At 47.2% G+C, this 26,574-nt stretch overlaps 3 protein-coding genes across 7 annotated transcripts; 2 read left to right on the top strand and 1 right to left on the bottom strand.

Moving 5' to 3' along the window:
* bub1 (BUB1 mitotic checkpoint serine/threonine kinase) lies at positions 1 to 10,835 on the bottom strand. Of its 3 annotated transcripts, none has more exons than XM_058076069.2 (20): positions 10,634 to 10,835; positions 9,460 to 9,515; positions 9,309 to 9,385; positions 9,192 to 9,241; positions 8,931 to 9,118; positions 8,768 to 8,841; positions 8,359 to 8,656; positions 6,126 to 6,245; positions 5,920 to 6,030; positions 5,779 to 5,857; positions 5,588 to 5,681; positions 5,354 to 5,525; positions 5,210 to 5,273; positions 4,460 to 5,136; positions 4,239 to 4,339; positions 4,010 to 4,171; positions 3,770 to 3,927; positions 590 to 764; positions 413 to 519; positions 1 to 333 (listed from the first exon to the last, which is right to left on the bottom strand). In XM_058076069.2, exons 1-20 carry the CDS (start codon positions 10,711 to 10,713, stop codon positions 135 to 137), a joined length of 3,042 nt encoding a protein of 1,013 aa, XP_057932052.2. In that variant the 5' UTR covers positions 10,714 to 10,835; the 3' UTR covers positions 1 to 134. The 3 variants fall into 3 exon arrangements, with proteins under 3 accessions (XP_057932052.2, XP_057932059.2, XP_057932075.2); XM_058076076.2 differs by having other exon boundaries at positions 9,460 to 9,503; positions 10,634 to 10,834; XM_058076092.2 differs by lacking the exon at positions 9,460 to 9,515 and having other exon boundaries at positions 10,634 to 10,800.
* A 471-nt stretch (positions 10,836 to 11,306) lies between these two features.
* On the top strand, positions 11,307 to 15,924 carry LOC131125816 (heterogeneous nuclear ribonucleoprotein Q). Of its 3 annotated transcripts, none has more exons than XM_058067719.2 (12): positions 11,307 to 11,469; positions 11,856 to 12,015; positions 12,182 to 12,300; positions 12,362 to 12,583; positions 12,658 to 12,834; positions 12,918 to 13,053; positions 13,124 to 13,329; positions 13,396 to 13,545; positions 13,619 to 13,740; positions 13,810 to 14,191; positions 15,251 to 15,327; positions 15,393 to 15,924. In XM_058067719.2, the coding sequence occupies exons 2-11, from the start codon at positions 11,856 to 11,858 to the stop codon at positions 15,287 to 15,289; spliced, it is 1,713 nt and encodes a 570-aa protein (XP_057923702.2). In that variant the 5' UTR covers positions 11,307 to 11,469; the 3' UTR covers positions 15,290 to 15,327; positions 15,393 to 15,924. The 3 variants fall into 3 exon arrangements, with proteins under 3 accessions (XP_057923702.2, XP_057923698.2, XP_057923687.2); XM_058067715.2 differs by having other exon boundaries at positions 15,248 to 15,327; XM_058067704.2 differs by lacking the exons at positions 15,251 to 15,327; positions 15,393 to 15,924 and having other exon boundaries at positions 13,810 to 14,755.
* Positions 15,925 to 16,337: 413 nt separating this feature from the next.
* senp6a (SUMO specific peptidase 6a) lies at positions 16,338 to 26,054 on the top strand. The gene is made up of 24 exons (XM_058072163.2): positions 16,338 to 16,579; positions 17,404 to 17,497; positions 17,577 to 17,640; positions 18,999 to 19,105; positions 19,182 to 19,295; positions 19,376 to 19,393; positions 19,463 to 19,533; positions 20,593 to 20,657; positions 20,727 to 21,069; positions 21,240 to 21,472; positions 22,618 to 22,749; positions 22,830 to 22,863; positions 22,923 to 23,111; positions 23,187 to 23,380; positions 23,451 to 23,629; positions 23,693 to 23,809; positions 23,876 to 23,998; positions 24,070 to 24,162; positions 24,233 to 24,483; positions 24,586 to 24,665; positions 24,742 to 24,824; positions 24,919 to 24,987; positions 25,066 to 25,216; positions 25,481 to 26,054. The coding sequence occupies exons 1-24, from the start codon at positions 16,549 to 16,551 to the stop codon at positions 25,715 to 25,717; spliced, it is 3,072 nt and encodes a 1,023-aa protein (XP_057928146.2). The 5' UTR covers positions 16,338 to 16,548; the 3' UTR covers positions 25,718 to 26,054.
* The last annotated feature ends 520 nt before the right edge of the window (positions 26,055 to 26,574 follow it).

The following is a 26,574-nucleotide window of genomic DNA, read 5'->3' as shown; positions in this document are numbered from 1 at the left end:
TATTGCTTGTTTGTCTTTATTGTTTTCTCCGTCCAACACCAGAAGATCATAACACCTACTCATCAACTCCGCTAAAAAGTCACTAGGGGGCGTAACACGGGAGGCCGGCCGTGTGCGGATGGGGTGGGGAGGTGTCATCTGCGAGCGGCCTTGATGCTCTCCAGCAGGAGAACCACCAGGCGGCTCTTTAGTGACGCCATCTTGCTGCTGTAGTTGTCCTGCAGGACGGACTCCAGGCGGTGGCGGAGGGCGCTCAGACTCGCCAACGGGCCGCACTCGGGGATGTTGAGCAGCGTGTGGAACAGGTCCAGCCACATGTCGCTGTGAGGGTTCCTGGGAGGAAAGAGCGCTCACGTTTGTGGGATGGATCGAGAGGAAGCGCTAATAAATGTGCGACGCGCACAGGAAGTACCTTCGGAACACGGCGGTGGTCCTCCACACGCCGCCGTCGTTCACAACTTGCATGTACGTCCCAAACAGCATGCAGTGCACCGTGCCCGCGATCCCAAAATAGTCCGTCTGGAAACACAAACACGTTAGAGAGGATGACACCACGACGTGACCATGCACCAAATAGTCATGTGATCACCTGGTAGTTCCAGGGTTTCCCGTGGAGCATCTCAGTGCATTGGAATCCTGATGTCAGACACTTGGCGGTGAAAGCCGTTCCTTCTGGGAAAAGGTCCATGTCGATGCTTTGACCCAAGTCGATGAGGACCAGACCCTGCTCCAAGTTGTCACACGCAAACTTGTTCTCCAAGAACCTGAGCAAAAACAACCGTGTACAGGTTTACAGTGAAGGATTATAATGGTGCCCCCATCTCAGGTGGGATCTCCTTGTCATGCCAGTAACGTTGGAAGCCATCAGGACCATCATGGTTCCATTTTCTCTCATCAGGGAATAAAACGTTCTTCCACCTTTCAGAGTTCCATGTTTGGTTCTTTCCTGCAATTTTGTGGCGTAGAAGCAGACTTGGACGTCTTCATTCATTCATTTTCTACCGCTTATCCTCACGAGGGTCGCAAGGAGGTGCTGGAGCCTATCCCAGTTGTCTTCGGGCGACAGGTGGGGTACACCCTGGACTGGTGGCCATCCAATCACAGGGCACATATAGACAAACAACCATTCACACTCACATTCATAATTATTAAAGCCCTTTAGCCATTAAATAACACCCCTATAGTCACCTTACCACTTGTTCATTCATTCATTCATTTTCTACCGCTTATCCTCACGAGGGTCGCGGGGGAGCTGGAGTCTATCCCAGCTGTCTTTGGGCGAGAGGCGGGGTACACCCTGGACTGGTGGCCAGCCAATCACAGGGCACATATAGACAAACAACCATTCACACTCACATTCATACCTATGGACAATTTGGAGTGGCCAATTAACCTAGCATGTTTTTGGAATGTGGGAGGAAACCGGAGTCCACGGGGAGAACATGCAAACTCCACACAGAGATGGCTAAAGGTGGGATTGAACTCTGGTCTCTTAGCTGTGAGGTCTGCGCGCTAACCACTCGATCGCTGTGCAGCCCCCTTTGGTCTTTTCCTTCTTAAAAGTATTCTCTAGCCCAGGGGTGTCAAACTCATTTCGCATCGTGGGCCACATACGGCCTAGGTCAAGTGGGCCGGTCCATTAAAATTATACCATACTCTGCTATAAATAACCAAAATATCATTCTTTCCTTTGTTTTGGTGTAAAGAAGCACAAGAACATTAGGAAAATATTGAAATTTAATGGGGCGGCACGGCGGTCTAGTGGTTAGCGCGCAGACTTCACAGCTAGGAGACCAGGGTTCAATTCTCACCCTCTGCCATCTCTGTGTGGAGTTTGCATGTTCTCCCCGTGCATGCGTGGGTTTTCTCCGGGTACTCCGGTCTCCTCCCACATTCCAAAAACATGCTAGGTTAATTGGCGACTCCAAATTATCCATAGGTATGAATGTGAGTGTGAATGGTTGTTTGGCTATATGTGCCCTGTGATTGGCTGGCGACCAGTCCAGGGTGTACCCCGCCTCTCGCCCAAAGACAGCTGGGATAAGCTCCAGCACCCCCGCGACCCTCGTGAGAAAAAAGCGGTAGAAAATGAATGAATGAATTAAATATCCTTTTACAAAACATTTCATGAAACACCTCATATTTCCTTGGACAAATGTGCAATTTACTTTTATCATTCACAAATATGCATTGCAACTGATCCCACTGATTGTACAAAGGCACAAAACTTTAATTGGTACTGAAAAATATAGTAATGCACTTTAAGATTAAATGAGACTTTTAAAGAAAGGGATTTTTAAACCACTTACACATACGCATATAAAATCTAAATGTAATCCCTGCGTACACCTTACAAACTAAGGAGAGTGATTTTAAATGTGTAATAAAGAAAGTGTTCGCCTGTCCTGTAAATCTGTAAACTTCATACATGAAACATACATACACATACAATATATACTGAAAATTTATGGAGTTGTATGAACAGTAGAATTCCATCACACAACTTTTGTTTTGAAGCTGCTGACTAACATTAAAGTGCACATTTTTTAAATCACCACAGTAAGGATTCATCTTCACAGAGCTGTATTCTTTCAATGCAAACAGTATATAAGGCAGCATTTTAAAGGTGTTAGTCTAGTCTGGACTTGTATTTGTTCCTGAAACTTGGCATCTTTTGGCCTGTACAAGTGCATCAACACCAGGTGTCATGTCCTGACGAGCTGTCACTTTCAGAATGTCATTTAAGTGCTTGTTTGTGAGCCTTGAACGCATTTTTGTTTTATTGATATTCATCACTGAGAAAATTTGTTCACAAAGGTAGGTTGTCCCAAACATGCACAAAATTTTAGCAGCCAGGGCTGTTAATTTGGGGTACTCTGGTAGTAGATACTGATAAAATCTGTCCAGACCTACAGAGGCAAATTTGCCTATTTTGGCAAAAGCTTGTCGCTTCTCGGGAGATACAAGTTCAGCCGCCTTCATCATGCATCGTTTAACAAAGTCACCGTCGGAATACGGCTTCGATGCTAATGCTATGTCGCTAGCAATTAGGTAGCTGGCTTTTACCGCTGCTTCACTGACTTCTCGGCTCTTGATGAAAGTTGACTGCTGTTTCCTCAGACCCGCCAGCAATTCGTTCATCTTATCTCTTCTCAGTTGTCCTTGCAAGCCGTCATATTTTTCGCTCTGATGAGTCTCGTAGTGGCAAATATTATATTCCTTCAATATCGAAACTTGTTGCTAACACACCAAGCACAAAGGTTTTCCGTGCATCTCTATAAATAAATAGGACGTGGTCCATTTTTCTTTGAAAATTCTACACTCCTTATCTACTTTTCTCCGTTTGGATAACGACATTTTGGCTAATGAGGGTGTAGCGGAGAGGTAGAGACCAAGGTATTAACAACGTCGTAACAAGCAGCAGATGGCGCATTGATACCGTCTGCTGTTTTCAGTCTGTCTCGGTGATGCGGCTTGTCTTCTACTCTGATGGAAAGAGTGCGCCCCTTAGCGGATAATCCATGAATTGCAGCAAATTAAAAATATTAATTCCATGTCTTTTATGCATTTTTTCCACTTTCAAATTATCCTGCGGGCCTGATCGAACCTCCTTGGGGGCCGGTTCCGGCCCGCGGGCCGTATGTTTGACACCCCTGCTCTAGCCGATGTCGTCTGATGGTCACTGAACGGCCCTCTGCCCAGTTGATTTGGCGTTCCCCTGGTGTGACGTGTGTGTGTGTGTGTTTCCACAGCGTGCTAGCATACTTACTCGTGTGAGAGCATGAAGTTGTCGGGTTTGATGTCGGCATGGATGATGCGGACGGCGTGCAGTTCTTCCACCATACGCAGGATGCACAAGGTGAAGTAGATGACGAGCGGATGAGGCATGACCTTTTCGCCGAGTTGCTTATACACGTTGATGGCGTTCTGAAGGGGTCACACAAGAGGTGAGAAGGGGAGGCCGCCCCAAAACAAAAAAAGAGGGCGTGGGACCCGTGTGGCGATGTACCAGCAGGGTGCCGTAGTGATGCAGGTCAGCCATCAGGATGCTGCCGTTGGTGAAAAGGTGAGCACAATGGACACGGCCGTACAGGCGACGCGTGTGCGGCAGCAGGCGAGCGTCCAGCTGAGTGTTGATGTAAAACTCCCAGGGATTGGACGGCTTCTGCACCTGTGGGCGGCAAAGATCAGCAAGCGGGCGACAGCAAACACGCCACGTGTGACCCATGCCTTCTTACCTTCAGCACCATCTGCTCTGAGCTCTCGGGGTTGGTGGCCTGATAAACCGTGGCGAACGCTCCTTTGCCCAGGACGCGGTCCACTCGCAGAGACCAGTTTCCTGTCAGAGGGCACAGTTAGCATCTCATTATGGATCATTATGTATTCTTCCGCACTGCAACTAGAGACTGTCATAGAAACGGGAGTTCAGAACATTCCGAATAAGGCGGGCTGCGTTTACCCACGCTGATGCTCATCTTGGGCGTGATGTTGGGGAGGCTGTGCCGCCAGCTGACGTATCGCGGGTGCGAGCTGAGAGGCGGGTTCATACGTGACAGGAGTCCAGAGATGAGGTCACTGCTCCACGGATCCGAAAAAAGCCCGGTGAGGCTCGCCCCGGGAACGGGGTCTTTTTCCGGGCTCGCCATAGGCTCATCGTGCGAGGCGAGCGGTGTCGGGCTCATGGGCACGTCACATGGAGGTTCTGGACTCATGCAGACATCCAGACCCCTACGTGGACTGGGGAAAGCGTCCAGGTTGGGCTGGGCTTTGGGGGTGGGCGGCCAGTCGGACGCAGCAGGAAGGTCCCCGGCTTTTTGCCTGCTGTGTTCTAAGTTGTTCGGGATGCTAAACGGACCCCTGAGAGAGGTGCGGTCTGCAGGCGGCGCCGGGTCAGAGGCCACGCCCCAGTGAAGTCCACTGGTCCTGGGGGCTGATGAGTCACAGGGGCCGAGCGTCTGCTCCCTGAAGGAGAGCACGGCGGGCGGCGGGGGCATCATGGCGGAGGTGGATGCAGTCAGGTGGCAATCGGCGGCGGAGAGCGGCTCCCCCATGATGGTGCAGTGTGACGCTGCGGAGGCCACATTGGATGCGGCGTCGGGCGGCTTGTCGTCAGACGGACTCTGCTCCATGATGGGGCTGTGGGAGGAGTCACACGAGTCAGCAGGCTTTGAACAGGAAGTGACGAGCGGGACGGTTGGGCGTGGCTAACCTGAGCTTGGGTTGACGTCTGATGAAAGCATTTTCATTGGCTTCTGTGCCATCACACTTGTTGTCTGCCGACAAGAGCAAAGTGGTCCATCAGAACCTTAGGGACATACCAGCCGCCCCCGGCAGAGGGCGGGACCTTCGTTACCTTCGTCCTGGAAAACGTTGATGGGCGCTTTGTGTGTGAAGGGCGTGGACACGCAGTGTGCCAGCATGGCGAAGTCGGCGGTGCTGTTGGGGCACGCCGCCAGAGAGCTGAGCACATTGTCACGAGCGCCCCACATGGTGGTCTCCTCAGGCGTCTTGTCCTGGGGACCGTCCTGCAGGGACACAGCACCACTTTCACTTCCTGCCCATCATCATCATCATCATCATCACACACCTCACTCATGCTGGTCTTTTTCCACTCGGACAGTGGCAGCTCAGACAAGGCTCGGACTGGTTTACTCTTGTGTGCGGCTTGGGGCGGGGCGGATCTGGGGACCAAAACACCTTATCATGTGACTGTCACTAACAGCCACTTGATTAGGGACACCCGTGCTTCTATGTGCTAATTCCATGAAGTGTTCTTACATGACATTTTCTTTGTGACAGTCATCCTGGTAGACGGTGAAGGGCTGGTGGGCGCTCACGTCGGCCAGCAAGGTGGGGACTGAGTGGAAGGGAGCGCCATTAATGCCAGGAGACGCAGGGCAGGATCACCTCACTTTTTACCATATGTTGAATTCCCGTCATCCAGCGGCCTCCCGCCAGCGAGGAAAGCTGAGATGTTGTTGGAAGGGTCCTCCAAGAGCGTTGGGGCCTGGAACATGTCCATGATGACACCTGCATCTCACACACACACACAGAAAGATCATGAAAATGTCATGAGGTCACACCCGTGTAACAGAACATTCCAGAAGGTATGAAGAAGAACTCACCCAGAGCCTCGCGTGTGTTGACAGTAGGAGATGGCAGCACCCATGATGGAGTGGCGTGCGCCAAGGCCAGTGAGTTGTTGGGAGTGATGTGGGAAACGCTGGCGGTGCCTTCCTGTGATGCTGACACACACACACACACACACGGTGTAGTCAGTATACATCAGGGGTCTCAAACTCAATTTACTTGGGGGCCACTGGAGCGCATCAGGTTTCCAAAAAAAAAAACCCAAAAAAACAACGCATTTATTAAAAACAAAAAATTTTTTTAAAAAATTCGCTTTGGCTCCAATTTTCTACAAGAAAAGCTCTGATAAAACATTCCACTGTTCTCAAATTACTTTTTATTTTTCTACACAAAATAAGATGAAAAATAAATAAACAAATCAAGAATAAAGAAAATCAATCAACCAGTAATAAATAAATAAATATAATAATAAAATGGCAAATAATAAAAACTTGAGAAACCACATATAGTTGGTGGGTAGACAAATTATTTTTTTCAGATTAAAATGAACAAAGCATTATTAGAGCCCTGTAGACATGACAAAACACGACTATAGTCACATTTATACTCTTTTTATTTACAACATATTGCGCAACTGCAGAGTCTTGAGACACATGCTAACTCGCAAACTAGAGAGCTAGCGACCTAAACGGTAGTCTTCAAGTTATTTCCTTTAAACTTAAATATCCAAAAACTTACCACTTCCACACTAATAGGGAGGATAACTATTAACAGTTATTTAACCTTTAACATGAACATTAATCAAACGTAATAATTTTTTCTGGGTACATGATACCATACAGCATCCATATCAGACTTGCGCGGGCCGCACTAACATTAAACTTTCATATCAAGGCGGGGGCCTCAAACTAGTGTCCTGTGGGCCACATTTGGCCCGCGGGCCGCGTGTTTGAGACACCTGGTGTACATCTTAGATAACCGTGGAAATTTACTGTCCCCTCAAAATAACTCAACACAAACCATTATGGGGATGCAATTACTTTACATTGGGAAAAATTGCAAGAATGTACACGACCGCTCAAAAGTTTGGGATCACTTGGAAATTTTTTTGGCCAGTCTGAGATATGCCTTTTTCTTGGCAGTCCTACCATGAAGTCCAGTATCCTGAAGTCGCCGCTTCACCGTTGATACTGACACTGGTGTTTGATGGCTACTATTTAGTGCAGCTGCCAGTGAGGTATCTTTGTCTTAAACTACACACTCTCAGATATTTGTGCAGCGTTTTTCTGTCCTTGTTAGACCCAGTTTGTGCTGCTCTCTGAAGGAAGTAGTTAACGACATGGTAAGAGATTTTAGTTTTAGTTTAGATGGCTTTTCCTTCTGAAATGATGAACATGGATTAGCAGCCATACCAGGAGATTGATGCAGAGGACTGACAGTTGTTGATAGTAGGCCTCTATGCAAAAATATACATCCTTCTTTGAAAATCATCTGATTCATTTTCATTGTTTGTGAAATTCATACAAATGTTTGTGAAATGGAAAAAAAAAATTTTTGTGAAATGAGTGAAAATGTGTTTTTCTTTGCAAAACAAAGAAATTTGCAAGTGATCCCAAACCTTTGAGCGGTATTGTACGTATGGGTCATTACGGTAATCAACAGCCACTGCATGTGTATGTAGATTAGATTAGATCTACCTTTATTCCTATGTATGTACAGGATGTTACCAAAGTGAGTACACCCCTCAATGTTTCTGCAAATATTCTGTCATGTCATGTGAAAAAAAAAGAGTAGTCAGGGTAAAGCTTGGATTTAGACAATTAGCATTTTGAAAATATGCTTATGACCTCCTTAAAATCCAACAGTGCAAAATGTACACTACCGCTCAAAAGTTTGGGATCACTTGCAAATGTCTTTGTTTTCCAAAGAAAAACACATTTTCGTACATTTCACAAACAATTTTTTCCATTTCAAACATTTTTATCCATTTCACAAACAATTAAAATTAATTAGATGATTTTCAAAGAAGGATGTACATTTTTGTACAACTAAAACTAAAATCTCTTACCATGCTGTTAACTACTCTCTTCAGAGAGCAGCACAAACTGGGTCTAACAAGGACATAAAAATGATGCAAAACTGAAAGACTTGTTGTATTTCAAAATAGAATTGCTTTGCTGTTAAAGGTTTCCAAGAAATCGATTAAAAAGCCTAGCAGGCTATATCTTGCCGTATCTGAATGTATCGTCTTAAATGTTTCAAACCTACCATTCAGCGTCTCCAATGATTCCGATGGTCGTCTGTCTTCGGACCCAGAAGTGTCTTTGGGCAAACTTTTCCTCTGCTCAGCCAAAACAGACGCATGACGGAATTCGTCTGAGCCGATTGTGTTGCCGCCGGGCGTTGTGGGGAACCTCCAGCTTTGAGAATGTTCTGGTAGAACACTGGACTTTTGAACGAGGCTGAGCGGGGGTCTGCTGCTCAGGCAAGAAAAGGCACGAGGACGCCCAAAGTCCTTCAGGTCAGGCTCGGGATGCTCACCTTCCACCCTGTCTGCTGCAGGCAGCTGATGACAACCATTCCATTCAATGAAGTTAATATTGTGAAGGAAAGGAGGAAGTGATGAAGGATGAAATGAAGAGTAGGAACAAACACCCATGCCAAGTTGTGATATCACCTTGCATGGCAGGATAGTTTTCATTTCAAGTTCAAGGCTGTCGAGTCTGCTCTGATTCCTCACCTTTTCCTCTCCTGTCAGCCAGAAAGCAAAGGTAAGAAAGAAGGCAGCAAAATTTTTTTTAAAAACGACTAAATCCCGTCAAGGTCATTTGATGTCTTACGGATTCCTGTCTGCTTGTTCTGCAGCTTCTCTTGCATCTTTTGGAAGAACCTTTGAGCTCGCACTTCCTCGAAGCACAGCTCAGAACCTTCACACGCGAGCGCATCCTTGGAGTACTTCGGCACCAACGTGACGTTGGCGCTTTTGCCGGAGGAGGAGATGGCGGCGGAAGTCTCAGAGCGTGACATCCTGGGGGACAAAATGCATTTTCGTCAGGGCAGGGTTGACTTTTGAGTTGTAGACGTCTACAAAAGTGACATACGTGGTGACGGTGATGCGGGACGCCGCTTTGGCTTGGAAGTCCATTGTGGCCTGGGGGAGAAGATGTGTTGGTAGTGGTGATAATAATAATCACAGTAATAATCATGATGATGAGCACCTCTGAGTGACGAGCCGCCTCCCTTTGTGAAGACATCTCGTTTGTTAACCGGGAGTCTCTAAGCGGCCTTTGACCTCCTGCGCGACATCCAATGAGAATTCATGAACAAACGAAATGAATGACAAGATGATCGCTAGCACGCGGAAATGACCTCTGAGTGCCGTTCCCTGGCTTCTGCTTGTGGATTGAAACTTCCTGAGGATGAGACTGGGATGAGTGTTGGCATTCCAGTGTTACGTTCATGTCGTGCTCTTATTCTGGAAATACTCAAGTCAGTTATAAGAAATAAAATACATGAAGTTGTGTGGCATCCCATCAGCAGTGCAGTGCAAATATTTTCTTGTTAGATTACAACTTTTTTTTTAATTGACTTTATTCTCGAAAAAATTACAACAGATTTTTCCAATTTTGCTCTTGTTTTTTTTAGTTTTCTTGTTAAAAACAAATTACACATGAAGTATAAATGAAATGGAAAGTGCACTTTTTTATATTTTGTCCATCATGCACAATCCTGATGCGAGACAAAAACACTTTCTTTTTTTCCATGTGGTAAAGATAAACAGGGGCAGCTAATTCCTGCACATAATGGGACACACCTATTCCGACTACAAGCCCGCCTCCAACGATGCCTTATGGTTTTATATCCATGCTATATCATGATAACGTAATATTTACAGTCACTTTATGTAATGGAGCGTTGTTGGTGGTTTTTGGAGTTTCTTTCAGGAGGCTTTTAGGTACATTTTAGCTGTTTTTATATCTTTAGGATGCACAAAAAAGAGAAAGATACGTGTTCATGTCTATTAAGGATTGTGGATGATGGGAAAAGTGAAGTTTGTAGTTTTAGAATGTGCTGCGGAGCAGTAACAAAAATGTCGATGGCCCCCGAGCCGCACTTTGGACAACCCGGTCTAGTTCTTAGAATGTATCGAGGCAGTATATTGATTGAGAGGGTGGTTCTGGCTGAGGAGCTTTGGCGTTCACACCAGGCAGAACATTTCAAAACAAATTTAAGATTTGAAAATGGATCCTGAAAAATGCCGGGAAGCCACGACAACACTGTTATGTGTTGTTTATTCAGCTGTTTCATTTAGCTAACCAGTTGGAGGCGGTGTCAAGTTTTCTGGTCCAGACTAGACAGACTCTATCGGTGGTCCAAAGTAAGAAATGAAAGTTACGCTTTTATCTGAGCCAATTATCTTCAACAGAACAATCTCAAGATGTTTAATGAGTGTTACGGTAAGTTCATTCAAAGCAACACGAGTTGACAAAAACGTTCCGCCTTATTTAACTGTAACTATACAAGAAATCATTGAAAGTTTTACCTGTATTCGTGTAGCCCAATTTCAGCCGACCTTGCCTGACTCTTCAGTGTTTTCTGGTCAGCATCAGAGTTCTCATCCATTGCTTTTTCACAGAAAGCTTCACTGTTGACGTTCTTTTCCCTTCTCCGATGACGGCATTTCAAATTTCAGACTCAACCAATAGCAATGCAAGAATTTCACTAAGCAGTCTTCTTCGTTGATATTTTAGTGGGCACATCATCGTTGCTCTGCTGCCATCTGTCGGAAATAAGACGTAACTTATTCGCCACCGACTATAGTCTCGTTCAAGAATTTAATTTTCTTAACATGCATACTACTTACTTAAATTAACATACTTAATACACAAATCTACACAATATACAAATTGCATGTTTTGATTCTGATCTTTATTTACAAAAATGAGCGAAATGTTCAAATAAAGAGTAAAAACGACAAAATCGCGGTAACACATCAATTCGCGTTTCCGATTGACTTCAAAATAAAAATATAGTGCGGATTTCAAAATGAAAAATTAAGCGAAAACCTGTCGCAGACGCCATTGTTAAACAACATAGTTGACAAAGATACCAATTAAGATATTATAAGTGCAGCACAGTTGCGATTGATTCTTATTAAATTGATAAAAGTCAATATTCATAACCGGAAGTATGAAAAATGTGCTGCCCATGAAAAGTACTTAAAGAAACCCCGTGCTTTTAGGCCTGCGGCAGAGCCATTTTGTTCGACTGGACTAAAGAAAGCCGACATAACACCGGCACCCTGCTTAGTTTTTAGTTTTGGGGACAAAAAGCTCATCACGGCGGATTCGCATCGCGTTCACCTTTTGGAATCCTTAGGTTTGTCACCTGCGCGCTAAAAGTTGCACGTGTCGCCTTCAAAGGCAGTGTGAGGCACACCGACATTGGCTAGGTGTTAGCATTGCTAGCCGGCATTTTGTACAGCAGGCCTGCTTTCATTGCCTGCTTATTTAACAGTAAACATGTGTATGGCCCAAGTGCCAAGTTAGTATCGGAGGTTATTTGGAATTTGACGCCGCGTTGGGACGAAGCAGTAGACATGCAACGTTCGAGCCAGCCAGTAAAAAAATAGCCAATGTTAGCCCGCAGAGGCGTGGTGGACTTGTTATGGAGTATAGCTGTAGTGTTTGTGTACACGTCGGGAGGCATCTAGAGTGCAACATTGTGCTGTGATCGTAAATGCTGCTGCTATCTCGCCCGGGCAGATGTCGGAGGACATGGCCACGGATCACGTCAACGGCAACGGGACGGAGGAACCAATGGACACAACAGCAGCCGTCACACGCTCGGAACACTTCCAGACCTTGCTAGAAGCCGGCTTACCGCAGAAAGTGGCGGAGAAGCTTGATGAACTCTACATAGCAGGTTAGCACAAGTGTATTCCTTCTAGAATAACAGAGTTGATCCGCTGAATCCATGTCCTCGGTGAAAAGTATGATCATATTGACTGGACTGGATGGACAAATGTGGTGAATGTCCAGCTAGCACAATGTGGACTTGCTTTCTAACAACAATGCTGTCCGTCTGTCAGGGCTGGTAGCGCACAGTGACCTTGATGAAAGGGCTATTGAAGCTTTGAAAGAGTTCACAGAGGAGGGGGCCTTGCAGGTTCTGGTCCAGTTTAAAGAGAGCGATTTGTCACATGTTCAGGTATGCACCAAAGGGGGTCGGGTCTGATGCAGTTTCATGTTGTAACGTGGGTTTCTTTCAGAATAAAAGTGCCTATCTGTGTGGCGTGATGAAGACCTACAGGCAGAGGGAAAAACAAGGGACTAAAGTTTCAGACTCCACTAAAGGACCAGACGAGGGGAAAATCAAAGAACTGTTGGACAGAACGTGCTATACTCTTGATGTCACAACAGGCCAGCGAAAATATGGTGGACCCCCACCTGAGTCTGTGTACACGGGACCCCAACCCACTGTGGGAACAGAGGTACATTTGCTATAGTTTGGAATGAGACCCTGGAGAGGTGCTGGTCTTCAATGTGTTTCTGCTTTATATCAAAGATATTTATAGGGAAGATTCCCCGTGACTTGTTTGAAGATGAGCTGGTTCCTCTCTTTGAGAGGGCGGGGCCTATCTGGGACCTGCGGCTCATGATGGACCCTCTGAGTGGCTTGAACCGGGGCTATGCCTTTGTCACGTTCTGCGCCAAAGAGTCTGCTCAGGAGGCGGTGAAGCTGGTGAGTGGAGAGCGAACCCCTCCCTCGGTACTCCCTCATCTCACTGTCCCGGATTGGAGCCTTGTGATGTTTTCATCCCGCAGTGTAATAATTACGAGATCCGCCCAGGCAAACACATCGGCGTGTGCATATCCGTGGCCAACAACCGGCTCTTTGTGGGCTCCATCCCCAAAAGCAAAACAAAGGAGCAGATTGTGGAAGAGTTCTCTAAAGTCACAGGTAAAGAGGTCCCCTCCTCTCTTCATTGTAGAGCAAACGTTCAGCCTGCTTCCCTCCTCTCTGCCTCTAGAGGGCCTCAGTGACGTCATTCTCTACCATCAGCCGGACGACAAGAAGAAGAACAGAGGCTTCTGCTTCCTGGAGTATGAGGACCATAAAACTGCTGCTCAGGCCCGGCGACGGCTAATGAGCGGCAAGGTGAAGGTCTGGGGCAGCGCGGTGAACGTGGAGTGGGCGGACCCCATTGAAGACCCCGATCCCGAAGTCATGGCGAAGGTACCGGTTGGGATTCGTGCTCGGTCATGCTCAAATGTGTTCCATCATGTTGTCTTCTTGTTGCAGGTCAAGGTGCTGTTTGTGCGCAACCTCGCCAACAGCGTCACAGAGGAGATCTTGGAGACCAGCTTCAGCCAGTTTGGAAAGCTGGAGCGAGTGAAGAAGCTGAAGGACTACGCCTTTGTTCACTTTGAGGAGCGGCAGGGTGCCGTGAAGGTACGTCCCAGGAGGCGCTGGCTGATGTCTGCCGAGTGAGAGAGTGAGTGAGTGAATGAATGAATGTGTCCAGGCGCTGGAGAACTTAAACGGCAAGGAGCTGGAAGGAGAGCCCATAGAAATAGTGTTTGCCAAACCGCCAGACCAGAAAAGGAAGGAGCGTAAAGCTCAGAGACAAGCTGCCAAAACGCAAATGTAAGAGCTGCTTATTCCCTCCATGTCCACCTCACTGCAACCAAGTGACCTGCTTTGTTTGTTTGGCAGGTATGACGACTATTACTATTACCCTCCCCCGCCCCACATGACGCCTCCCACTAGAGGGCGGGGCCGAGGCAGCGGCCGGGGTGGTTACTCGTACTCCCCGGACTACTACGGCTACGAGGACTACTATGACTACTACGGCTATGACTATCACAACTACCGTGGCGGCTACGATGACCCCTACTACGGCTACGAAGACTTCCAGTCCCCAGCCCGAGGACGGGGGGGCAACAGGGGTGCCAGGGGCGCAGTCTCCCCAGGCAGAGGGCGTGGCGGAGCCGGCCCACCACGAGGCAGAGCCGGCTTCACCCAACGCGGTGGACCCGGACCGGTCCGAGGAGGTCGGGGCACCAGAGGAGGCTTGCAGCCGCGAGGGCGAGGAGGGGTACGTGGTGCGCGGGGTGGCCGCGGTGGAAATGTGGGAGGAAAGCGCAAAGCTGACGGGTACAACCAGCCCGATTCCAAGCGGCGCCAGACCAATAATCAGAACTGGGGCTCCCAACCCATTGCTCAACAACCGCTCCAAGGTGGTGACCATTCTGGTAACTATTCCGGGTACAAATCTGACAACCAGGAATTTTATCAGGATTCTTTTGGCCAACAATGGAAGTAAAGCAGACTCCATGTGATTGGCCCGCGACGTCCGCTCCAAATTGGTGACATCTGGCAAGAGGTCTTTTTGTACATATTTTAATGTTCTTTTTTAAGTCCATTTGGCTTCTAGCTTTATGTATGTTTTTAGCTTTCCATGTTTTAATTAGCTAAGAAGAAAAACAGTTTGTACTGTCACTACGTCATGCGTGTTTTGTTCTTGAAGAAGGAAAAAAAAAAGAAAAAAACCGGTAAAGGACCGTCGTGGTCCTCATTTTTGGCTTTACCTTTTGGCTTGTATTCTTTGCTGTTTGTCTGCTTGAATAAACATACACACACTCGTGTACAAAACCTCCAATTGTGTTGCCAATTCATGTTTGGGCAAATTCTCTCCTCAAATTGCCTTCAAATTGTAACGCTCCTTGGAAGAAAAATGGAGATAAGGTTTGCCAGCGGTGTCACCTCGCATGCCGTCCAAAATCACCCCCCCCCCCCACACACCCACACCCTCAGGTGCTGTCGTCACGTTCTCATCCTCATGCCCACACTCGGCTTCTTTTGTCTAATTGGCTGTCATGCGATGTAGCGTAAGCCCTGCCCCTACACGTGTGTCAGTCAAGTCTCTGGGTCGGGGGGGTGGGTGGGCGTCGAAGTTAGTCGCTGGTCCCCAGAGGACGACCTGCTTCCTCAGCTTGCATGTTTGTGTGTCATTTGTTTTCCGCATGAGAGGCTTCTTCTTGTCCACTTGTCACAAACCGCAGCAAGTCGTCCTCTTGAGGCCGTGTGTGCGTGTGGACGTGACCTCATGGCGCTTCCATGTCTAATTGCTGCCTTTTTGTTACCCGACTAGCAGGGCAAAGGTGTCGAGGCCCTCCCTGATGTGTCGCCGTGAGGATGCACGGCATCCCGCGCTGCAGGCTGGATGCAACGGTAAGGTGACACGACTCCAGCTTTGAACTTGATCAACTGTTGATGTGCACTTTGTGATGGCGCAGACGTTTGACGAGAGGTGGGGGAGGGGCTCCCCGCGTGGCTCCCGACCGCACCGCATCAGGACCCGCTGGTCGCCGTACGACAAGCAGGGCCGACCGGCCGGTCTTCACGGTTGGGATCGTGTGAGGAGGAGTACGACTTTCAGCGTGAACAGTCTTAAGTGTTTGTCGGGAACGTTTGTTATAAATTCTTACTGTGTGATTGACTGAGCGTGTTCACTTGTACGTGACCTTTCACCTTTACATGTTGTTGCTGTAGTTTGGCAAGAGAAGACTTCCTGATGAGGATGCGGAGGAAACTTCATTTAAAAATGCCAAAAAGTCACCTTTTTTTCAAAGGTGCCCTGCCTTTTTATCACAAAGTTAGTATTTTAATATATATTTTTATTTCAGAGGTTTGTTAGGCTCGTTTTTTGCCAGCTTATTTTAAAATGGTAACTTTTGATCCCCAAGAAGAGTCTTTTTGCTAACAAATGTTTATTTTGTACTGAATATTGACTTGTACATATTTTTCTAATAAAGACTTGATGCTTGAGTTGTTTTTTATTATCTCCGAAATAACCTGCGGGGGGGAGGAGAGCAATAAATATTTGACTTTATAATGTGCAGATAGCATACACAATGTTACATTATGTGTAGCAATCAAACCTGAAGCAACATGACTGTTATGAAATGGCATGCATAAAACAATATGATTAACTGATCTAAAGCATTGACAGCATTTTCACTGTTTCCGGAGTTTATGATTCCAAAATGGAATCCATGCACTTTTGTCCTCAAAATTTGACACAAAATATCCTCTATTCCATTTGGATGTAAGGACAAAATGTGACCTGGAATTACCGCTGTAAAACCGGATGCACTGTACACGTGGATATCCAAGGTCTTCCGTGAAGTCCGTATTATCATTCATTGGAAAAGATGTGTCTGTCACCCACGTCTCAATTCATCAGGCCTCCCAATTCAAACAATTGAAATCATAATATGCATCTTTAAAACCGATCTGTTTTTGAACAGATGATAACAAGCATACTTTTATTGTGAAGTCAGCGTGTTTCACTTCCGTAAGGAGAGAATTTCTGCGGCTAACTTGCTTATCGGATCTAACCTGCCCTGAAGAGGAGCAACACTATCATCCGAGGACGAACATGGAATAAACATGGCCCAAAATAGAGGCCATTTCTTGCACGGTAAGCTCAGGTCTTCCGGTGTCGAACGACCCACACCCAGCCCTCAAATTTCCGCTTGACAAAGACAAATATCAAGCGGTGTCACAGAATCAGTCCAAAATAGCTGCAGCTAAGTGGCTAACGTTAGCCTGACTTGTCTGTCTGATAGGGCTTCTCCCCTGGCAAATGTTGCCTGCCTGCTCGCTGACAGCCTGGGGGGGTTTGGAATCAGGAGATGGCGGGATAAGAAAGTCGGTCCAGTCCGGTTCGGTCCGGTTCGGTGGACTGGAGAGCAAAGTGAACTAGCAAGTGTTAGCTGAAACAGTTAGCGCTAACTAGCTGCCTTTGCAGTATGAAGGGAGATTGCAGCATAGGAGGCCTTCTTGTGGTCGCTCCTCCACTTTTACAAGGTTTTTAATTGAACCGACATTTTCTTTCAAATGCTCAAATACCAGCCTGGTCATTAGCATCAACTATGCTAGCTCCAGGTAATATAGCATTAGAATTATAGGATGAAACACTGCAGAAGTGCACAGACAGTCTTTAAATGAAGCTGAGGTGAAAAAGTGTATATGAGTAAATAATAATATTAATAATAATATGAATAAATATATAAATTCACGCATTTGTAAATAAGCCCACCAACATGTTAGCAGTATCTCTCAGTGTGATGTTAAGCATCATCTTTGGAAGTGAAAGGATGTGATGGGCATGTGTACCTAATGAAGTGGCCATTGAGTGTACTGTTCCAGAGAGTGAGCTGAAGTTTGACAGCGTGTGTTTCGGGAAAAGTATAGTTTTTTGGTTCCACTGATGAGCCGTTCTTTTTTTTTCTGGACTTGAAGCTCTGGAAAGATCAGAGGCTCGTCCAGATGGCGGCTACAAGCGCAACTGGAGCTTCTCTCATGCTGGAGGCGGCGAGGAAGAGGAGAAACTCAAGTTAGCGCCATTCTGTGTTCACTTGTATCGCTCTTTTGTAGAAACTTCTTTTGTTGCTTATTCTCTTTGCTCCCCTCAGGTCCGGTGTGGTGAGCACGCAGGAGACGGTCAAGCAGGCATCCGCATCCTTAGATGGAAAAAAGGTAACCACCCTTTTGGTTTATCAACACTTCCTCCTCACCTTCTTCCTGTACTGATCCAACATCTCATCCACAACCTTCTCAGTTTGGTAAACAGAAGGTTCCTATGCAAGTATGGAATTTGATTTTAGAAAAGTATGGAAAATATGGGGTGGAATCTTCATTTTTTCAAAACTGTTACTGTGACAGACCTCACAGCTAGGAGACCCGAGTTCAATCCCGCCCTCGGCCATCTCTTTGTGGAGTTTGCATGTTTTCCCCGTGCATGCGTGTTTTTTTTCCGGGTACTCCGGTTTCCTCCCACATTCCAAAAACATACTAGGTTAATTGGTCACTCCAAATTGTCCATAGGTATAAAATTGAGTTGTTTGTCTATATGTGCCCTGTGATTGGCTGGCCACCAGTCCAGGGTGTACTTCGCCTCGCGCCCGAAGACGGCTGGGATAGGCTCCAGTACCCCCTGCGACCCTCGTGAGGATAAGCGGTAGAAAATGAATGAATGTTACTGTGACACGCCTGATTCACACTGCCTGCACCGGGGCTCAAACACAGGACTCGGTAATGGGAGAGAAGAGCGCTGACCGCTCGGCCAAAAGCCCGGACGGTCCACCGAATGTTCAACGCAGCTCTTAAGGCAGAGGCGGTTTACGCGGTTTACCAACGTACACTTGTGCAGCCGCACTGGCTGGCGTCTGTTACATGACCACCGTTTAGTTTCCTAAAAGATACAATTAGGAATAACTAAAGAAGAAAAAGAAGGATCTGCTTTTCTAAGGACGCTGCAAGGGCAGCTAAGATGTTTTATGAGAGCATACAGTCCTGGCACAAGTATTGGTTTTTTTTTTTTACAGTTTGCTTTTTCAGTGTTGATGGTTATTTTTGTCAAATGTTACTATGGTACATTGAAGTATCGTTACATACATTTCCTATGTGGCAAAGACATTTATTGAGTTTTGCGTGAAGTTTATGTGAAGAGTCAATATTTGCAGTGTTGACCCTTTTTCCATGCCATCATGGCATGTTGACCATAAAAAAACCCAAACAGTTTTATTCATATTTATTTATTTTTTTTATTTTAGCATTTTTTTTCAACACAAAACCTTAATCTCAGGGGCTCAAAAGTAACTGGACAGATTAAATAGCAGAACAAACCTGTTCCAGTGCATTTGGCATCCATTACAAAGATACATTGTTTGTATTAAAGATGCTAAAAGCCATCCAGTGTAGGTCAAAATATGCAAAGCTGACATGTTAGCTTTGTGGTATAGCTGACAAAGCTACTACTAATGTGTTTCTTGGGGAGGCGTTTGGGGGCCAAAGGCCAATTAGCCTCACATGCAGCTTTCTCTGTGTGTGCGCAGAGTCCCTCTCTGAAGCACTTCACGTCGGCGGAGCCCCTGCGGACGTATGAAAACCGGTCCAGCAGTCACCTGAGGCCTCTGCAAAAGCTTCCCCCCAAACGGCTCAGGTGGGCCCCCTCTCTGGTGCACAATAAGACACACACACTGCACTTCTTACCCCAGTGTGAAAACGTCCTCTTGCAGCATAGCAGCGCCCTCGCTCGTGCCCAACAGAAGCAACTGCATCACCAACGGGGTGGTCCTGCAGGGGCGCCACTTTCAGCACGCTCAGATGACCTTAAAGAAACCAGTACAAAGGTGAGCCGTGGCGTATTGCCCTGCCGCCGGTGACGCTTCCTTCTCATAGCTGATGTTGTCTTTTTATGTCTCGTCCGCAGTGTGGATGTTAAGCAAAGGTAAGCTGTCGTCATCGTCATCGTGGTGGTGAGTTTAGCAGCATCAACACAGGCTTTGTACATCAACAGGAACGACTTGACCATCACGCAGCCGGCGCTGGAAGTGGACAGCATTGTTCTCACGTGCCCTGACACAGCAGGTGTGTTGTGTTCTTTTCTTTGTGGAAAAATACTCATTCAGTATGAGAAGATGTGGAAAAAGAGCCTGCATGTCAAATTAGTCAGACTGTAGTTGTACTTTTTAAAATTATGCCTTTTATGCATAAAAAAAAAAAAATTATGCCACAGTCATCACTTGCCACATTGCGGTTCGGATATCACCCTTTTATGACAGGTTTTCAAAAGTATTTTAATTATTAACTCATACATAGTATTGAAACAAATGATATGTATTTATCACCAAAATAAAGCATTTTCAAGCAAAAAACACTGGTGACCGGGTGTCAGTAATGTTACCACAATGTGCGGTGAGACACACAAGCACCAGACTTGAACGCCGGATCAACATGCTTTTATTGCAGGTTTGAATGATCTCACAAAGAGCGCAGTTTATAATAATCCTAATAATAACTTTTTACTTTACGTAACTACTACCACCATCACTTCCTGTCCTCCACACATTTACTGATAAATACACAAGCACTATTCTTTTTCAATAGATACTTTTTTTCCGATTATGTTTACTATAGTAATGAAAAGCGTGCAGACCTCACAGCTAGGAGACCAGGGTTCGATTCCACCCTCGGCCTTCTCTGTGTGGAGTTTGCATGTTCTCCCCGTGCATGCGTGGGTTTTCTCCAAATATTCCATAGGTATGAATGTGAGTGTGAATGGTTGTTTGTCTATATGTGTATGTCTACTATATATGTTTTTGTGAGGAAAAGCGGTAGAAAATGAATGAATAGTAATGAAAAGTTGACTATAGGGGTGTTATGTATTTTATGTCTAGAAGATTCTAATCATGTTAAAAGCTGGTTTTCTACACAGGAAGCTGTTTTTTTTAACAGGTTTTCTATGCCTTATCTCCGAAATGATTCCATTTATAAATAAGGAATCCTACTTTGAGGAAATTGACTTATCGCCGACGTGTCTGGAAGTATTTTTAGAATGTGCCGCAGCCTGATGAAAATAAAGAAAGCGCTTTCAACTGCACTGTCCTTAAGAGAACGTTGATGACTTCTGTCCATGCAACCTTGCAGAAGGCGAGAGCTTGAACATAAAACGTCGTGTCCCGCAAAAGAGGAAACCGTTGGAAGCCAACCAGGTGAGCTGACCGGGGGGGGGCGGCGATACCCGAGCAGCACGTGAGCTGTATATTCCCATTTCTCACCAGGCAGTGCATGCCTACCAGACCGTGTGCGGAAAGTGCAGCATGCCGTGCGAGGATAGCACCAAGTGTCACGCCTGCGGCAACAGTCCGGCGTGTCTGCCCTGTCAGCCGGGCACGCTGTCCTCGCTGTCCCCCCGCTCGTCCATCCGATCCCAGCCCTCCCCGGGACCAAACAGCGGCCTGCTGCAGAACTTTTACAAACCCTCTGCCGGCAGCAGCCGGACCATTCGGGCTGTGAACGTCAACGGCCCCTGTCCTCTGATGGCCGCCACGTCCAGCTGCTACAACATCCGGAATCCACCCAGAGGGAGGCGGAAGACCCAGCAGCACGACATCGAAGGCCCCAGTGAGTCCCCTAATATATAAGTCCTCTCCGGTTTCAGTGCACAACATATAAACATAGACGTATAAACCTTCCAAATGTCAGAATATTATTAGATGATAAGTGAAGCGTCTCGTCTGGACGAAGTCAAATGGAAGAAAAATGAAAGGTCTTCTGATGTTTGATGTCCGCAGTCGTCTTATCCAGCGATGATGAGGCGGACAACGCCAGCACAGGAAGTGTCAACAGACTGGACAGCATCTCACCGCAGCCTGCTGATTCCGCGCACTCCTCTCCAGCACCCTCTTGTGGCAGAGTGGAGGCGGCGGTGAAAAGTGGCGGCGAAGAGGAGGAGCTGAGCACCGAGTTCTTTGAAGATGTCAACGTAAATATCATGATACCACGGCCGACCAGGATGAAAGACCAGGTAGGTTCGATTCCTACATGCTAGTCTTTCTTATTGTGACAGGTGGGAATGCTGTCAGCGTTCATCCGCCCATCAATATTGGCCCATTTTTGTAGAAAAAAAATCATCGACATATGTCAGGATAGGTCGTTCAAAACCGATGGGCGTGCTCTCACATTGGGTTGCCAACACCCGTATGGAGCCGACAATGGAAGCACTATGGTCCGAGAATTCCAACTAACCTGTAAAACCTCACGGATTCCGTTTGAATTCATATGATACCAGCATGTTTGATCACCTCCTTCCCAAACGTATTGCAGGTCCACCTATCTCGCATCTTTTGTTTACACACTTGGCCTGGCTATCCCTGGTTCGCTAGCTAGTTCGCTAGCTACGTGGTTATCCACCTAGCTTCTTGTGTTTGGACTACAAATGTGACTTTTTACCACAGTGACATTTTGTTTTTAAAACAGACCATGCTTTTAGTTTGGAGCTTGTTTTTGTCTAGCAGGAAAGCTACAAGTGGATATCATGTACTTGTTTATGATACTCCTGTATCATGATACTAATTATGTCTCGTCCTCACAACGCTAATTATGTGTGGTTGTTTAATGAACATAAAGACTTGGTGTGTCCGGATGTATGATGGCGATGCTGAGTCAGCTGATTTTGAAGGGTCAAATAATATTTGCGCGTTGCACGGCGGACGAGTGGTTAGCGCGCATACCTCACAGCTAGGAGACCAGGGTTCAATTCCACCCTCGGCCATCTCTGTGTGGAGTTTGCATGTTCTCCCCGTGCATGCGTGGGTTTTCTCCGGGTACTCCGGTTTCCTCCCACATTCCAAAAACATGCTAGGTTAATTGGCCACTCCAAATTGTCCATAGGTATGAATGTGAGTGTGAATGGTTGTTTGTCTATATGTGCCCTGTGATTGGCCCGCCTCTCGCCCAAAGACAGCTGGGATAGGCTCCAGCACCCCCCGCGACCCTCGTGAGGAAAAGCGGTAGAAAACGAATGAATGAATTAAATAATATTTGCATCAACAATTCAGACTTTTTGGGTGTCGTAGCATGTCTTGTCACAGGAGCGCCCTCTGCTGGTTGCCGGTATTAGTAAACGTTATCTGCATGCACCAACGCTGGTGTGTTTTTTTTTTGCTGCAGTTTGGAAAGCAGCCATGTTCCCCCAGAAGCAAGCGCTCCAAAGTGGAGTCGAGCAAGTGCGACAGCATCATCCTGCAGTGTCGCAGCGTCCGAGTGGGAACTCTGCGCAGAACGGTGAAGAAGCCTGTCGTGGTAGGTCTTTTCCCTTCTCCGAGAATGTCCTTCCTCTCCTGGTAGATGCGCTTTGATGGTTTTCCTCGTGTGTCCCGCAGTTTTCTGTGGAGAACATTCAGCTCGAAACTGAAGGTATGTGTCAGATGTTCCCTCGTGAGACCTTCACGGTGCTGAGTTGCTATTTTTGCCAGGTGCCGAGTACAACACCACCGAGAAGGTCTGCCTTCAGGCCTCCGAGCTGATCAGCTGTGAGTGGTGCAGCGTTCGCAAGTTACCCGTCCTGTTCTTCCAGACCACTTCTCAGGAGTGTGTCCGCCTTCGCACGCAGCTCAACATGTCGCAGGAGAGCGGCGGCCAGTGGTACGACTGCGCGGGAGAACGTGAGTACAAGTGGAGAATGTTGGAGAAGCAGGCGCATGGATCTGGCGGTGACAATTCCTTTGATGTGCTCCAAGATTGTGACGAGAAGTACATAGTCCTCATCTTCGTGGAAGGCCTGGAATTGAAGGAGCAGATGATCCTGGAGGACATCTTGGGGGAGATCGGCAGGACCAACAACATCAGCAACTTTCCCGCCAAGTTGCACTTTGACGAAGCCAACGCTCGACTCGTCAACTTCAACAAGGCCGCCAAGCAGAAGGACGACAAGGTGGTTCTTCCGGCTTCTTCTTCTGCTGCTTCTGTTATCTGCTGTCTCACCGGCACCGTCCTCTCTTCAGTTGAAGACCGCCCAATGTGGCCGTCCATCATCGCCAGTCAGCGGGACGTGCCCGCTGGCATCCACCAACGTGGCCTTCCGTACGCGTACAGCCACCCGCCAATACAGCAGCGCCTTCTTTGACGACGACGACGAGGATATGGCTGACCTTCAGCCCACCTTCTCGGGACCGGTGGTCAAGTGAGTGCTGCTGGCCGCTGGCTGCCCGCCGTCTTCATGCTGATGGTCTCGCTGCTCTTGCAGACTGATCGTGTATCCCCCACCCCCTGCCAAAGGTGGCATAATGGTGACCAACGAGGACCTTCACTGCCTCAACGATGGCGAGTTCCTCAACGATGTCATCATCGACTTTTATTTAAAGTAAGCGAAGCCAAGATTTGACCCTCTTCTTTGTTGTTCTTCTTAACGCTGGCGTGTGCTTCTCAGGTATTTAGTTTTAGAGAAATTGAAGAAAGAAGATGCGCAAAGAATCCACGTGTTCAGCTCCTTCTTCTACAAGCGACTGAACCAGAGGGACAGGAGGAACCTTCCAGAAACAAGCAGCCTTCCGTCAGTAACCACGTCGAAGCTGCCTCTCATCCGCCACATTCCTCTCAGTTCCTCTTTTGCTGCGTCCACAGGATCCACAAACGGAGGCACAACAGGGTGAAGACGTGGACGCGGCACGTGGATCTATTCCAGAAGGACTTTGTCTTTGTCCCCATCAACGAGTCGTGAGTGAGACAACCAGCAGGGGGGCAGCCATGTGACATCACGCCTCTGACGTTGTTTTGGGCTTTTTAGGGCTCACTGGTACCTGGCAGTCATCTGCTTCCCTGGCATTAACGTGCCGGTCCGGGAGCCCGGCTCCGCCCCCGCGGAGGACTTTCCCGTCGAGGACGTACCGGATCACTGCCGTCCACTGTCCCCAGACACAGATTTACTGGACCGGCACTCGGAGGACCCCCGCTCTGACGTCCTGGTCCCATCTGACGAGCGGACTGCGTCGGAGAACTCCGGCGCCACCAGCAGGGGGCCTGAACCAAAATACCTCAGTGAGTCCCAACTATGTGAACAACTACATCATCAGTAGTGTTCCTAGCAACTTTTCACTGACTGGGACGTGTATTTTGTTATTTTATTTTATTTTATTTTAGGCGCGTTGCACAGAATTCGTGTTTGTTACACAAATAACGATGACACATTCACCTTCTCTGATGACCAAAGCTCCAGTCAGGTACTTCCTCTTCTCGTTGTCTTTGTCCATCTGACCTCCGGGGGCTGCTATGCAAAGTTCAAGTTTCCTTTTGCAGGACGAGTGCAGTGATGACGGAGCGCCAGCAGATGAGGCCCTCGCTGCCTATGCCTCGCCCTTGAAAGTCAACCTGTGTAAACAGTAAGTGTGCACTTACAAGTGTCGGCCTGCGGGTGGTGCTCTTGCGCTGTGACTGCTTTTAAAGGGTTCTCTGTTATCCCAATCCCCGTCCTAGGCCTTGTATCCTCATCATGGACTCCCTGCGTGGTCCCACCAGGTCCACGGTGGTCAGAACTCTGCGAGAGTGAGCCCAAACGTTTCCGTCACGGAAAGTTTGGATGGCGTCGCGACTCTTGACGCGGCGGTGTGCACTTGATTTCAGGTACCTGGAGGTGGAGTGGGAGGTGCGCAAAGGGAGCCATCGCACCTTTGGGAAGGACGTGATGAAGGGCTCAAGTCCTCGTGTGCCTCAGCAGGACAACTTCAGCGACTGTGGCGTTTACATCCTGCAGTACGTGGAGAGCTTCTTCGAGGTGAGCGGTTGGCGTACTTTCTTTTTCCGTAAGCCTTCAACCTGGATTCACATACCACCATTAGAAGTGTACTTTTACTGGGAACGCACTGCTGTGATGAAGCAGTAGGTGGCGCAACTGCCCTTAAATGGTCCACTTTGAGTCCATTAAACTTACTGCACTTGCCTACTTACACTGGACACTACAATTGGTTACCTCCGCTGACTCCTCCTCCTCCTAGTTGTCGGCCATGTTTGGACGTGTTCTGTTGGTCTTCCCATTCAGAATCCCATCACAAGCTTCCATCTACCCATGAACCTGGCAGAGTGGTTCCCACAGCAGAGGATGAAGACAAAGCGTGAGGAGATCAGGAGTCTGATCCTGCACATCCAAGCGCAACAGGAAGTGGACAAGAAGGAGTCGGAGCGGCTCGAGGCTTCGTCCGCTTCCTCTGAGGAGCCGGAGATTGAAGAGACTTGTGGATCGCCGGGGGGTCCGCGACATTTAGCAGTCTCACCCTGAACTTTGACTGTATGATGCTGCTGCTGCTGCTCCACTTCCTCCTCCCGCCATCCAACACCTTCAACTCTCTTTTCAATAAAAGTCAAGTGCAAATGTTACTGTCGTTCCTTTCTTTTCCTCCGGCAACCTGTTGCAGCACACAGTCTTCATCCTGTGGGTGCTTGTGTGGTGTCATGAAATCAACAGTTGCTAATGCTTTATTTTGAAAAAAGAAATTGTCACGTGATGACATTGTTTAGTGCTTGACTAATGTGATTCCATAGGAATCTGTTTCAAGTCAAATGAACATGTGATGCAAAACACCAATAATTGATGTGTTTTACACATTTTGCTTGATAAATCTGTTCTTGACACACTTTTGTGTAGCATAAATGTACTTTGAATTGATCAACAAACATATATTGTTCTATATTATGTTAGATGCCTGTGAGCATCTTTTACGTTTGTATGTTTCTATCCATCTAGTATCTCTCTTACTTGTGTACGGACAGCGACCCCCACAGGCCAACACTCAAAACAGGCGACTTTCCCAGCTGCTGGCGTCACGGGCCACTCTCTCAGTGGGGGTGGCCGATACTGCTAATTTGATATCGATTGGATACCGAGTAAATACAGCACCGGTATTATCGATCATCAAGATCGTCCAAGTTGTATATGTTTTTGCCATCAATTTGTTGTTGGTCAGTAGTACGATATAAGTAAATAAATCATTTGAAGTACTTTAGTATGGAACAACTTATTACCGGATAGTATAGAAATATAACAGTACAAGACAATGCACAATATATACATTTAGTGTGTATATGTCTCTATATACATACAGTATATTTAAGTATATGTATATATCCAACCACCTA

This window comes from Doryrhamphus excisus, linkage group LG11, assembly GCF_037039965.1.
Source record: "Doryrhamphus excisus strain RoL-2023G ecotype Guam linkage group LG11, RoL_Dexc_Guam_v1.1, whole genome shotgun sequence".
NCBI classification, from domain to species: domain Eukaryota; kingdom Metazoa; phylum Chordata; class Actinopteri; order Syngnathiformes; family Syngnathidae; genus Doryrhamphus; species Doryrhamphus excisus.
This window is presented reverse-complemented; position numbering and strand designations above follow the sequence as displayed.

Coding starts and splice junctions, on each gene's coding strand:
- LOC131125816 (XM_058067704.2), top strand. CDS start 11,856: ATGTCGGAGGACATGGCCACGGATCACGTCAACGGCAACGGGACGGAG. Junction 13,054..13,123: donor AGAGTTCTCTAAAGTCACAG/GTAAAGAGGTCC, acceptor CTCTGCCTCTAG/AGGGCCTCAGTGACGTCATT. Junction 13,546..13,618: donor AGCGGCAGGGTGCCGTGAAG/GTACGTCCCAGG, acceptor GAATGTGTCCAG/GCGCTGGAGAACTTAAACGG.
- bub1 (XM_058076069.2), bottom strand. CDS start 10,713: ATGGATGAGAACTCTGATGCTGACCAGAAAACACTGAAGAGTCAGGCA. Junction 9,119..9,191: donor TCCCGCATCACCGTCACCAC/GTATGTCACTTT, acceptor TTTGTCCCCCAG/GATGTCACGCTCTGAGACTT. Junction 6,031..6,125: donor CAACACACGCGAGGCTCTGG/GTGAGTTCTTCT, acceptor TGTGAGATGCAG/GTGTCATCATGGACATGTTC.
- senp6a (XM_058072163.2), top strand. CDS start 16,549: ATGGCCCAAAATAGAGGCCATTTCTTGCACG. Junction 17,498..17,576: donor GAGGAAGAGGAGAAACTCAA/GTTAGCGCCATT, acceptor TGCTCCCCTCAG/GTCCGGTGTGGTGAGCACGC. Junction 20,658..20,726: donor AACCGTTGGAAGCCAACCAG/GTGAGCTGACCG, acceptor ATTTCTCACCAG/GCAGTGCATGCCTACCAGAC.